Source organism: Oncorhynchus clarkii, chromosome 12 (genome assembly GCF_045791955.1).
Source record: "Oncorhynchus clarkii lewisi isolate Uvic-CL-2024 chromosome 12, UVic_Ocla_1.0, whole genome shotgun sequence".
Lineage (NCBI taxonomy): Eukaryota > Metazoa > Chordata > Actinopteri > Salmoniformes > Salmonidae > Oncorhynchus > Oncorhynchus clarkii.
Genome location: NC_092158.1, coordinates 49,480,433 through 49,493,425, shown reverse-complemented (window position 1 = coordinate 49,493,425; position 12,993 = coordinate 49,480,433). Strand labels below are relative to the sequence as shown.

At 41.7% G+C, this 12,993-nt stretch overlaps 1 protein-coding gene across 1 annotated transcript in view; it reads right to left on the bottom strand.

Moving 5' to 3' along the window:
* LOC139422065 (kin of IRRE-like protein 3) overlaps positions 1-12,993 on the bottom strand; it is a 274,299-nt gene that overhangs the window by 36,711 nt on the left and 224,595 nt on the right. The window contains exons 7-8 of the mRNA XM_071173211.1: positions 3,624-3,772; positions 3,043-3,170 (exon numbers count right to left, since the gene is read on the bottom strand). Of these exons, the coding sequence (XP_071029312.1) occupies positions 3,043-3,170; positions 3,624-3,772 (277 nt within the window). The remainder of the gene's footprint in view (positions 1-3,042; positions 3,171-3,623; positions 3,773-12,993) is intronic.

Below are 12,993 nucleotides of genomic sequence, written 5' to 3'. Positions count from 1 at the left end.
TTTGGGTGGTAAGCAAATTGGATTGGGTCTAGGGTGTCAGGTAGGGTGGAGATGATATGGTCCTTAACTAGTCTCTCAAAGCACTTCATGATGACGGAAGTGAGTGCTACGGGGCGGTAGTCGTTTAGCTCAGTTACCTTAGCTTTCTTGGGAACAGGAACAATGGTGGCCCTATTGAAGCATGAGGGAACAGCAGACTGGGATAAGGATTGATTGAATATGTCCGTAAACACACCAGCCAGCTGGTCTGCACATGCTCTGAGGACGTGGCTGTGGATGCCATCTGGGCCTGCAGCCTTGCGAAGGTTGACACGTTTAAATGTTTTACTGACATCGGCTGCAGTGAAGGAGAGTCTGCAGGTTTTGGTACCGAACTGTGTCAGTGGCACTGTATTGTCTTCAAAGCGAGCAAAGAAGTTATTTAGTCTGTCTGGGAGCAAGACATCCTGGTCCGTAATGGGGCTGGTTTTCTTCTTGTAATCCGTGATTGACTGTAGACCCTGCCACATAACTCTTGTGTCTGAGCCGTTGAATTGCGACTCTACTTTGTCTCTATACTGACGCTTAGCTTGTTTGATTGCCTTGTGGAGGGAATAGCTACACTGTTTGTATTCGGTCATGTTTCCGGTCACCTTTCACTGGATAAAAGCAGTGGTTCGCGCTTTCAGTTTCGCGCAAATGCTGCCATCAATCCACGTTTTCTGGTTTGGGAATGTTTTAATAGTTGCTATGGGTACGACATCGCCAATGCACTTTCTAATGAACTCGCTCACCGAATCAGCGTATTCGTCAATGTTGTTGTTAGACACAATGCGAAACATATCCCAATCCACCTGGTCGAAGCAGTCTTTAAGCGTGGAATCAGATTGGTCAGACCAGCGTTGAACAGACCTGAGCGCGGGAGCTTCCTGTTTTAGTTTCTGTCTGTAGGCTGGAAGCAACAAAATGGAGTCGTGGTCAGCTTTTCCGAAAGGAGGGCGGGGAGGGCTTGAAATGCGTCGTGGAAGATAGAATAACAATGATCCAGGGTTTTACCAGCCCTGGTTGTACAATAGATATGCTGATAGAATTTAGGGAGTCTTGTTTTCAGATGAGCCTTGTTAAAATCCCCAGCTACAATGAATGTGGTTTCCAGTTTGCATAGAGTCAAATAAAGTTTGTTCAGGGCCATTGATGTGTCTGCTTGGGGGGGAATATATATGGCTGTGATTATAATCGAAGAGAATTCTCTTGGTAGATAATGTGGTCGACATTTGATTGTGAGGAATTCTAGGTCAGGTGAACAGAAGGACTTGAGTTCCTGTATGTTGTTATGATCACACCACGTCTCGTTAATCATAAGGCATCTTACCAGAAAGATGCTTGTTTCTGTCGGCGCGATGCGCGAAGAAACCATTATATGTATAACTCTCCAGAGAAACATGGATTCAAATAAACACTTTAGATTCGCCCTAGAATAACTACTTTTCGGAAAATACTGATTTTTATATGCACCATAATAATGTTGTTTTGGTTTGGGAATGTTTTAATAGTTAAATAGTTAATAGTCAGACTTTACATGGTATGGAAAGTAAAACGTTTAGTACATGGGGAACTATATCTCTACAGGTGATCTTTCTATCTGGTCAAAATCACTGATTCAGGTTCCCATCCACCCTCTGGTGGTATGGATAAATTGTTATTATGTCTCCAGAGAAACATTGATTCAAATAAAGGGTTGGATCTATCAAATTACAATAGACAAAATGAAGTGTTTTTGTCTGGTGTCAAAATGACCCCAAAGGACAAGATTTTTTTTTAAGTCCATATTGATACAGCAACACCAAACAATAATTTATATTTATTAAGAACAAGATGATTGGCAAAGTCTTGTGCTATGATAAAAATGTGCCTCTGGGCTCAAAATAACCTGAGTCTGTAGTATGAGGGTTAAAACCTGTTAAAGAGGCTGCAAATTTTTGCAGCTTTTTGTTAAAAATCACGCAAAATGTCAACGTCCTGCTACTCATGCCTGGAATATAGTATATGCATATGATTAGTATGTGTGGATAGAAAACACTATGAAGTTTATAAAAATGGTTAAATCATGTCTGTGTCTATAACAGAACGTGTTTAGCAGGCAAAATCCCAAGGAAAACTGTTCACAAAAAAAAAACCAAAAATATCCCTCCGCCAGTCTCTGTATTGTCTATGGCAAGGGAAAATAGAGGGCCCAGTTTATAATGCCTACAGCTTCCACACGATGTCGCCAGTACTGTCAATTGATTTTAAATGTATCCTTGGTAAAATGAGGAATAGGCACTTCCTGTCGTCGAGTACACCGGAGGAAGTTATGAAAGAGAGAATGTGGACCATGATTTCAAAACGTGCTGCTATTGAATACAGATCGCCCCGTGATCAATTTGATCGATTATTAACGTTTACTAATACATAAAGTTGGATTACAAAAGTAGTTCGAAGTGTTTTGTCAAAGTTTATAGGCAACTTTTTTTATTTAAAAAAATGACGTTGCGTTTTGGAATGGTGCTTTTTCATGAATAAGACGGGCTTCATAAATTGACATTTTGGGTATACATGGACGGATTTAATCGAAAAAAAGACCCAATTGTGATGTTTATGGGACATATAGGAGTGCCAACAAAGAAGCTCGTCAAAGGTAATGAATGTTTTATATTTTATTTCTGCGTTTTGTGTAGCGCCGGCTACGCTAATTATTTTGTTTACGTCCCCTTTGGGTGTTTCGGGGGTTGCATGCTATCAGATAATAGCTTCTCATGCTTTCGCCGAAAAGCATTTTAAAAATCTGACATGTTGGCTAGATCCACAACGAGTGTAGCTTTAATTGAGTACCCTGCATGTGTGTTTTAATGAAAGTTTGAGTTGTATCGAGTACTATTAGTTGTCACTCTGAAATTTCCACTGATGTTGATCCCTGTACAGGGACAGCAGCCGTAAAAGGTTTTAAGAGTTAATGGGTCTTGCACAATAAGCAACTGGAAATACAAGCATAATAAAAAGGATGAAGGTGATTACAATGCCTACCACTCCAGAGCCACGTTTCATCCACACAATGGTGAGGGAGGGGTTTCCTGTCCAGGCACAGTTGAAGATAGCATCTGATCCCTGGTCCACCTGTAGGGACTGTGGCTCAGCAGCCATTCTGGGCCCATCTTGAACCACAGGAACAGAAATCGTTACACTTGATTTGGATAGTCCCCTATAGGTGATCTACAGATACTTAAGCTCCAGTATCAACAAACAAATAATTGCAACTCTGTTGATACACAACAACTTGCTGGGGTTAGGGTAAGGGCTAGGGTTGAGTGTATGATTTGCGTGAGGGAAAGGGTAAGGTTGGGGTTAGGTCTAGTGTTAGGGTAAGGATTAAGGTTAGAGAGAGGATTTAGTGGATAGTTAGTTGAAATGTTGTTGACAGTTAGTTAACATCTACAAACCTTCTATTTGGGACTATCCATGTAGTGGTAGATGTGATTCGTAGTGCCTGTAGCTAGCTAGTTTTGGTTCCTTGGTCTGTTTGCTTGGGAACTACTCAAAGTAGTGTGTGTGTGTGTGTGTGTGTGTGTGTGTGTGCTTGCACATGTTGCTTGCGGATTACTACTCACAGTAGACATCCACGTTCCTGCTGATGTTGGTGCTGCCCAGCGCATTGGTGACCTCACAGGAGACGGGCTCTGTGAAGAACGAGTGGTCCACGATGACCTCATAGGTGTCACCTGACACCTGTCTGATGACGCTGCCCCCTTTGGCCCATCTGAATATACAACAGAGTAGGTTGAAGTTAGACCTAGATGCTGATCTTGGGTCAGTTTAGCATTTTGCCCACTAATGGTTAATTAGGATTAGGGGAGGGGAAGCTGAACTGTACCTGAAGCTGCCTCTGGATGCTGATCTTGGGTCGGTTTTGCATTTCCTCACTTATGATTAAAGGGGCATTCTGCTGTTGCTACATCCATTTTTGGATTTATAAATTAATGATACTGTATGTACCCATTCATTCTTGAAGAATATTACTTATAAATGCTTCATGAGATTCTGTACCCCATCTGAACCCAAAATACACAATGTTCGTAAACAAAGTAAACGTAAACAAACACCGGATAGCCTCCAAACATGGCTCAAACCATAATGTTGATATTATGGATGGAGTCCTTGCATCCATAGCTCTGTCTATGAATTTAAGAGTGGTTACAAGTATCCAGCCCATTCCTCATCTTCGGGGAAGATGGTGAAGTTGCCCATAGATGCTGATCTTTTCAGCATCTATGGTCAACTTCACTGTCTTTCCTGTTGTGACCACTCTGGCAGGAAGTTTAGGATCAGATCTAGGATCAGCTTTCCCTCCCCCAATCCTACACTTAAAGGGGAAATCCACAGTTGAAAAAATAACAAAGTGTTTCCCCCTGCTGTTTCGGTAAAAAGCTGAGGTAAGGAACTGGAGAAATGTAAGCACTCTTAAATTCATAGACGGTTATGATTTGGGTGGGGGAGGGGAAGCTGATCCTAGATTTGTACCTAGGGGCCACTTCAGCCCAGAGTGGTTACAACTGGGAAGAGGGAAGACAATGTGGGCTATGAAATCCAACCAGCAGCCCCTTTGGAGGTGGACATGAAAGACCAGTGTCTGTGTCACAAATTGCACACAATTCCCTGCATAGTGCACTACTTTTGACCAGGGCACATAGGGAATGGCGTGCTATCTGGGACTCAGCCAGTTAAAACGTGTTGCATTCGAGTACAATTTACTCCGGTGTTCTGGGCTTCGCCAAGCATAGAGAAACAACAAAAGAAGAGGTGGCTTTTGTTTTGTTTCGGTGCATTGCTTTTATCTCTTCTTCGTTTGAGCATATTCATGTGCTGCCTGTTGTCAACAAAGGGAGTGCTTGAGGAGAGCTTTAGAATATAGGTTTTCTCATTTTGTCTCTGTCATTCACACGCTTTGATGCCAAAGTCATTATAATGGGGTATAAATAAATTGGCTGTGCAAAGGACCTTGCCCAGCACATGCATAGCTCACCGCAGTGCCAGTAATAGGTAGATCAAGCACCTGAACAAACAAACTATTGTTTACAATGACAGATGGAGGTGGGGGGGTGGGGGTTTAAGGGAAAATACAAAGGACCCAGTTTAGAATAAATGCGATGAACAATTATGTACGCTAAGCTATACATCAGGATAAAACATAACTTTAGGATTCTGAGTGAAAAGAGCGACAAATCATACATAATTAACTAGGATGAACATATTTGAAAATAAAATGTGTTGTTGTTTTTTAACAACGCACTGTTTGTTGTGTGTAATGCTATGGTAGAAAAGATGCCCTGGTTATAGATGTCAACATTTAGATAATAAGATTATGAACATGCAGAACATTTTTAGTGAATACAGACAACACAGACATATACTATCTTTCGAATTCTTGTCAAAACCAAATACAGACATTCATGAAAAGTCCTGTTTTCATTTTCTCATATGTATTATGTTCAATTGTTGTAAATCTATGCCTATGTCACAAATGACACCCTATTCCATATATACTGCACAACATTTGACCTGAGCCTTATGGGCCCTAGTCAAATGTATTGCACTAGATAGGGAATAGGGTACCATTTGGTAAGCAGCCTGCATGTACTGTTGTAGAACACACTATTCACTTTCGATGCACCATCCAGGCCCGCATTGACATTCCCTTCCAGAAACATTTCTCAATTGTGGAATGTCCATTTAAAAGTTTAATCTAGCATTCAAATCAAAGATACAGGTAACTGCCAAATTAAAGGAAACACCAACGTGAACTCTTAATAGAGAGTTGGGCCACCATGAGCCAGAACAGCTTCAATGCACCTTGGTATAGAACTCTACTGGGGGGATTCGACAGCTTCAATGCACCGTGTCTGGAATTCTATTGGAGGGATGCAAAACTATTCTTCCACGAGAAATTCCATCATTTGGTGTTTTGTTGATGGTGGTTAAAAGCGCTGCTCCAGAATCTCCCATAAGAGTTCAATTGGGTTGAGATCTGGTGACTGACGGCCACGGCACATGTTTTACATCATTTTCATACTCATCAAACCATTCATTGACCACTCCTTCCCTGTGGATGGGGACATTGTCATCCCATAGCCATGGCAGCTAAAATAATGGCCTGCCCAGCATTTTTATACCCAAAGCATGATGGGATATTAATTGCTTAATTAACTCAGGAACCACACATGTGTGGAAACACCTGCCATGAATATACTTTGTATCCCACATTTACTCAAGTGTTTTCATTGTTTAGGTAGTTACCTGTAAATCGGGTGTACACAGGTTGCGATCCAAATGACACCCTATTTCCAATATAGCGCACAACATTTAACTGGAGCCCAATAGGTTTCCCTATGGGCCCTGGTCAAAAGTAATGCACAATAGAGGGATCGGATGAAATTTGGGACAAACCCACAGAAGCGATGCAATACGTACAAGCTAGACACCAGATGCCATATGACAGTCTGCCATTTTGCGAAAGACATTTCATCACAGCGTTGAAAGGGATCGTGACCGCATTGAAGGGGATCAAAGTAAACCAAATCGCCTATGAGTCAGAAAATATTTTACGGCCTTACCATGGCACTCGAAAAACACATCTTGAAAATGGCAAAGACGAACTCCAAAAGGATGATGCTGTCTGCTGTCAAGGTTTCTTCAATATCCCTTCTCAATTTGAATGAGCGTTCTCTCTGTTCTCTCTCAAGCCTCTGAATGTCAGATTCAGTACAGATCAGAGCTACATGTCTGACGCCACTTCTGAATTATTCAGTAACAATCGTATACATGAGCACTGCTTTTGAACATGTAACCTCACGTAACTGTATGCACGAAGGAATCCATTTAGCTTTTTTGAGTTTCTGAAGTGCTATTCATGTTTTCTATGATCTTCTGCTGTACAATTCTCAATGCAGGGTGTCGCACACGCACAGACACACTCACGCATGTTCACACACACTCTCCTCCCAGAGGGACCCTGTTGCATAAAACAACAACAATCAAATTAGTTAATGTCGATACACATAGAGAGCAATTTCTGTTCAAATCACCCACGTTCTCATCAAACAGCTGACAAGCTGAACTAAATCTGCACAATTGAGTCTTTTCATCAGACACCTCAGAAGTGACAAATTAGGAACCACAAATTGCCCTTCGACAAAAACAACAGCAGCAGTGACACCAACACCAGAAACCCTCGTGAGGATAAGAAGCGTACTTTATTTGCAACCATCTCATTCGCAACTCTCCCCACTTTATCCTATCTCTCTCTCTCGCGCGCTTTCTTTCTTTCTTTCTCTGCAGCTTTATTAGAAACAAAAAGTTGCTAATGGAGTTAGCTGCAGGACCACTCCCCCCTCTCACCTCTGTGCTGTCATTCAACCAGATGGCAAGTGGTACCAAGTGGTACCAAGAATGAGATAAAATCTTAGTTTAGGAGACCAAACTGAACGATAATTTATAGCCAATGCTGACTGGCTATGTGTGTCTTTGCTATAAAGGATCTCAGTTGCCATTATGTAGGCACTCTCAGAGAATTCATTCATAGACACTGAATTGATCTGAGAGTCACAGGGCTATGGTGAAGCTCATATAATTAAAGATGGACTTTATGATAACTCTGACTTGTGTGTGGTTTGCTCTCTCATGGTTTGGTAATACAGGAAAATTCCACGACACCCCCTTGGCATTTTTCCTATTTTGTTGACTAACAACCTGGAATTAAAATAGATTATTTGGGGGTTTGTGTCATTTGATTTACACAACATGCCTAAAAAGAGATGCAAGACATAAGACAAAAAAAATTAAAACTTGATAATGCATAACTACTCACTTTGTCACTACTAACTTTGTCAATTCTTCAAGGCAAAACTGGATGGGTTCCGCTGGTGTACAGCAATCTTTAAGTCATACCACAGATTCTCAATTGGATTGAGGTCTGGGCTTTGTCTAAGCCATTCCAAGATATTCAAATGTTTCCACTTAAACCACTCAAGTGTTGCTTTAGCAGTATGCTTAGGGTCATTGTCCGGCTAGAAGGTGAACCTCTGTCCCAGTCTCAAATCTCTGTATAACTGAAACAGGTTTCCCTCAAGATTTCCCTGTATTTTGCGCCATCCATCATTCCTTCAATTCTGACCAGTTTCCCAGTCCTTGCCTATGAAAAACATCCCCACAGCATGATGCTGCCGCCACCATGCTTCACTGTGGGGATGGTGTTCTTGGGGTGATGGGAGGTGTTGGGTTTTCGCCAGACATAGCGTTTTTCTTGATGACCAAAAAGCTACATTTTAATCTCATCTGACCAGAGTATTTCATCTATATGTTTGGGAAGTCTCCCACGTGCTTTTCGGCAAACACCAAACGTGTTTGCTTATTTTTTTCATTAAGCAATGGATTTTTTTCTTCTTTTTCTGGCCACCCCACAGAGATGGCTTAAAGTGGTCCTATGGACAGATACTCCAAACTCCATTGTGGAGCTTTGCAGCTACTTCAGGGTTATCTTTGGTCTCTTTTTTGCCTCTCTGATTAATGCCCTTCTTACCTGGTCAGTGAGTTTTGGTGGGCGGCCCTCTCTTGGCAGGTTTGTGCGGTCTGTACAATGCATCACAGGGGGCAAACTACCTGTCCTACAGGACACATACAGCACCCGATGTCACAGGAAGGCCAAAGATATCATCAAGGACATACACCAACAAAGCCACTGCCTGTTCACCCTGTTATCATCCAGAAGGCAAGGTCAGTACAGGTGCATCAAAGCCGGGTCCGAGAGACTGAAAAACAGCTTCTATCTCAAGACCATCAGACTGTTAAATAGCCATCACTAGCACAGAGAGGCTGCTGTCTACATACACAGACATGTAATCATTGGCCACTTTAATAAATGGAACACTAGTCACTTTAATAATGTTTACATATCTTGCATTACTCATCGCAAATGTATATACTGTATTCTATACTATCTACTGTATTTTAGTCTGACATTGCTCATCTATATATTTTTATATTTTTAATTCCATTCATTTACATAGATTTGTGTGTATTAGGTATTTGTTGTGAATTTTTTTATATTACTTGTTAGATATTGCTGCAACGTTGGAACTGGAAGCACAAGCATTTTGCTACACCCGCAATAGCATCTGCTAAGCAAGTGTATGTGAGCAATAAAATTTGATTTTATTTGTTGTTGGAGAGCAGATGCTGTAAGAGTGTAAGACTGCTAAGCCAACTGTCCACATACAAAGTGTGGCCCTTCCTGAAATGAGGAGACAGCATGGTCATTACCGCAAATGTCAGTGGTGGACCCTTGTAGACTATAATGTCCTTGACAAATCCTTTCTATACGTCACACATAAAGAACTTGACCCCAAACCTGTGCCTTTTGGAGGGAATGTATTGACAGAACGCAAGCCTACCCCTCCGTAACATCAGGGACTCATCAATGCATAGGTCATTGTATGGCACAAAATCCCATCCAAATGCTGATGTCAGGCTGGTGAGAACATTTCTTATTTTGTGTAAGTGTTCATTTAAGTTGGCAGCAGCATTTTCTATGAAATTCAGGCATAGCAGCAGAATTAGGAAGCGGTCTTGGGAAAAGGGGGTGGCAAAGAAGGGAGTTGCAAACATAGGATCCGTGCTCCAGTGTTCCCTTCCAGAGTTCTACTTCACTATTTCCATGAGAAGAACTGTTACCAGGAAGGTATACATTTCACTCATTGTGGTTGTCATCCATTTAGCAAGCTTCCCCCTCAAACCTGGATTTCTCTTCTCCTGTAGCTCCAAGGCCTAGCGATTGATCATCTCCACTGTCTCCCACCTGCTCCTCTGTCAGAAACAGCTTAAAGCACTCTGACTCAGAGGGAGATGGCAAGGGGGCTTTGCATTCAAGACTAGGACTCTTCGAAGCCAAAAGCAGGGCCAGAGGAGGGGTGAAATGGCTGGCGGCCTTCCAGCTACCACAGACCCTCCGTACTTCACCCACTGTTGGTCTGCCTCCATCACCACCAGCATCTTCAGAGGGATCTTCTTTGTCAGTGGGCAAGGGGTCTTCAGATTCAGGGTTCTCAATGGCCACAAAATTGGGGGGCAACTCCTCACTGTAACTGTCAGAATCTGATTCCTAATTTTAATACTCAGATTCTTTGTCAGAATAAACAAAAAGCTCCATATTTTCCACATATCTGGGTAGTCTCCTTTTGAGTATTTAGTCAGCCACCAATTGTGCAAGTTCTCCCACTTAAAAAGATGAGAGAGGCCTGTAATTTTCATCATAGGTACACTTCAACTATGACAGACAAAATTTTAAAAAAATGCAGAAAATCACATTGTAGGATTTTGAATGAATTTCTTTGCAAATTATGGTGAAAATGAGTGAAAATCTCCTTCCATCAGCAAGGGCATTGAAGATGAAACGTGGCTGGGTCTTTCAGCATGACAATGATCCCAAACACACCGCCCGGGCAACGGAGGAGTGGCTTCGTAAGAAGCATTTCAAGGTCATGGAGTGGCCTAGCCAGTCTCCAGATCTCAACCCCATAGAAAATCTCTGGAGGGAGTTGAAAGTCTGTGTTGCCCAGCAACAGCCCCAAAACAGCACTGCTCTAGAGGAGATCTGCATGGAGGAATGGGCCAAAATATCAGCAACAGTGTGTAAAACCTTGTGAAGACTTACAGAAAATGTTTGACCTCTGTCATTGCCAACAAAGGGTATATAACAAAGTATTGAGATACACTTTTGTTATTGACCAAATACTTATTTTCCACCATAATTTGCAAATAAATTCATTAAAAATCCTACAATGTGATTTTCTGGATTTTTTTTCTAATTTTGTCTGTCATAGTTGAAGTGTACCTATGATGAAAATTACAGGCCTCTCATCTTTTTAAGTGGGAGAACTTGCACAATTGGTGGCTGACTAAATACTTTTTTGCCCCACTGTACATAAACAACAACACTGAATGGCTCCGAGCGAGTATCAGGGTTGATGTGATTGGTTGCCAGCACACACCAACTGTATCAATAAATCACCTTCAGAAAATGGTTTGTGTCTTAATAATTTATTTATTTACTTATTTACTAACAAATGATGTGTGTAAAATACTTTTTTGAATGTTGTGCTGATCATGATAAGCTAATACTAAGCTAATTGCCAGTAATGTGTGGAGCCATGTTTGTTGACATTGTTCAATGCCTTCTGTGTGTTACGTAAATGTCTGTCAGACCAAAGATGTTATAACAAAACGAGGAGAGGGTAAACTTCCCGAAGTGAATAATGGGAAGTTAATGATGGTAGATGACACAACCCCTTCAACATGCATACTGCAGACAGACCTCATCTTATTTTTGGTTAGGGTTTCTGTCAGCTGGGTGTTAACCAAAATGAATGCTTGTGTTAGCTCACAATTTCCTCAGTCATTCCTCAGTCAATTCCCCCCCCCACCACACAGGCATATGGCAGAGATATAACCGCCATTGTCTCAGGGACCCCGCCCATCTATAATAAATGAGATGCCAGCTGCTGTCAAGAAGTTAAGGTCTAAGGTGAGATCTGGGTACATTTAGCACCCTTTTTTACGCCGACTAACCACCTGCCCCACCCCGGACTACCTACAACAATGTGATACATACAGTTGAAGTCGGAAGTTTACATACACCTTAGCCAAATACATTTAAACTCAGTTTTTCACAATTCCTGATGTTTAATCCGAGTAACAACTCCCGGTCTTGGGTTAATTAGGATCACCACTTTATTTTCAGAATGTGAAATGTCAGAATAATAGTAGAGAGAATGATTTATTTCAACTTTTATTTCTTTCATCACATTCCCAGTGGGTTAGAAGTTTACATACACTCAATTAGTATCTGGTAGCATTGTCTTAATTTTTTTTTTACTTGGGTCAAACATTTCGAGTAGCCTTCCACAAGATTCCCACGATACGTTGGGTGAATTTTGGCCCATTCCTCCTGACAGATCTAGTGTAACAGAGTCAGGTTTGGAGGCATCCTTGCTCGCACACTCTTTTTCAGGTCTGCCCACAAATTTTCTATAGAATTGAGGTCAGGGCTTTGTGATGGCCACTCCAATACCTTGACTTTGTTGTCTTATGCTATTTTGCCACAACTTTGGAAGTATGCTTGGGGTCATTGTCCATTTGGAAGACCCGTTTGCGACCAAGCTTTAACTTCTGATGTCTTGAGATGTTGCTTCAATATATCCACATAATTTTCCTCCCACATGATGCCATCTATTTTGTGAAATGCACCAGTCCCTCCTGCAGCAAAGCACCCCCACAACATGATGCTGCCACCCCCCTGCTTCACAGTTAGGACGGTGTTCTTCAGCTTGCAAGCCTCCCCCTTTTTCCTCCAAACATAACGATGGTCTTTATGGCCAAACAGTTCTAATTTTGTTTCATCAAACCATAGGACATTTCTCAAAAAAGTACGATCTTTGTCCCTATGTGCAGTTGCAAATCATAGTCTGGCTTTATCATGGTGGTTTTGGAGCACTGGCTTCTTCCTTGCAGAGCGGCCTTTCAGGTTATGACGATTTAGAACCCGTTTTACTGTGGATATAGATACTTTTTGTACCTGTTTCCTCCAGCATCTTCACAGGGTCCTTTGCTGTTGTTCTGGGTTTGATTTGCACTTTTCACACCAAAGTACGTTCATCTCTAAGAGACAGAACGTCTCCTTCCTGAGCGGTATGATGACTGCGTGGTCCCATGGTGTTTATACTTCGTACTATTGTTTGTACAGATGAACGTGGTACCTTCAGGCATTTAGAAATTGCTCCCAAGGATGAATCAGACTTGTGGAGGTCTACAATTTTTTTCTGAGGTCTTGACTGATTTCTTTTGATTTATCCATGATGTCAAGCAAAGAGGCACTGAGGTAAAGGTACACCTCCAATTGACTCAAATGATGTAATTTAGCCTATCAGAAGC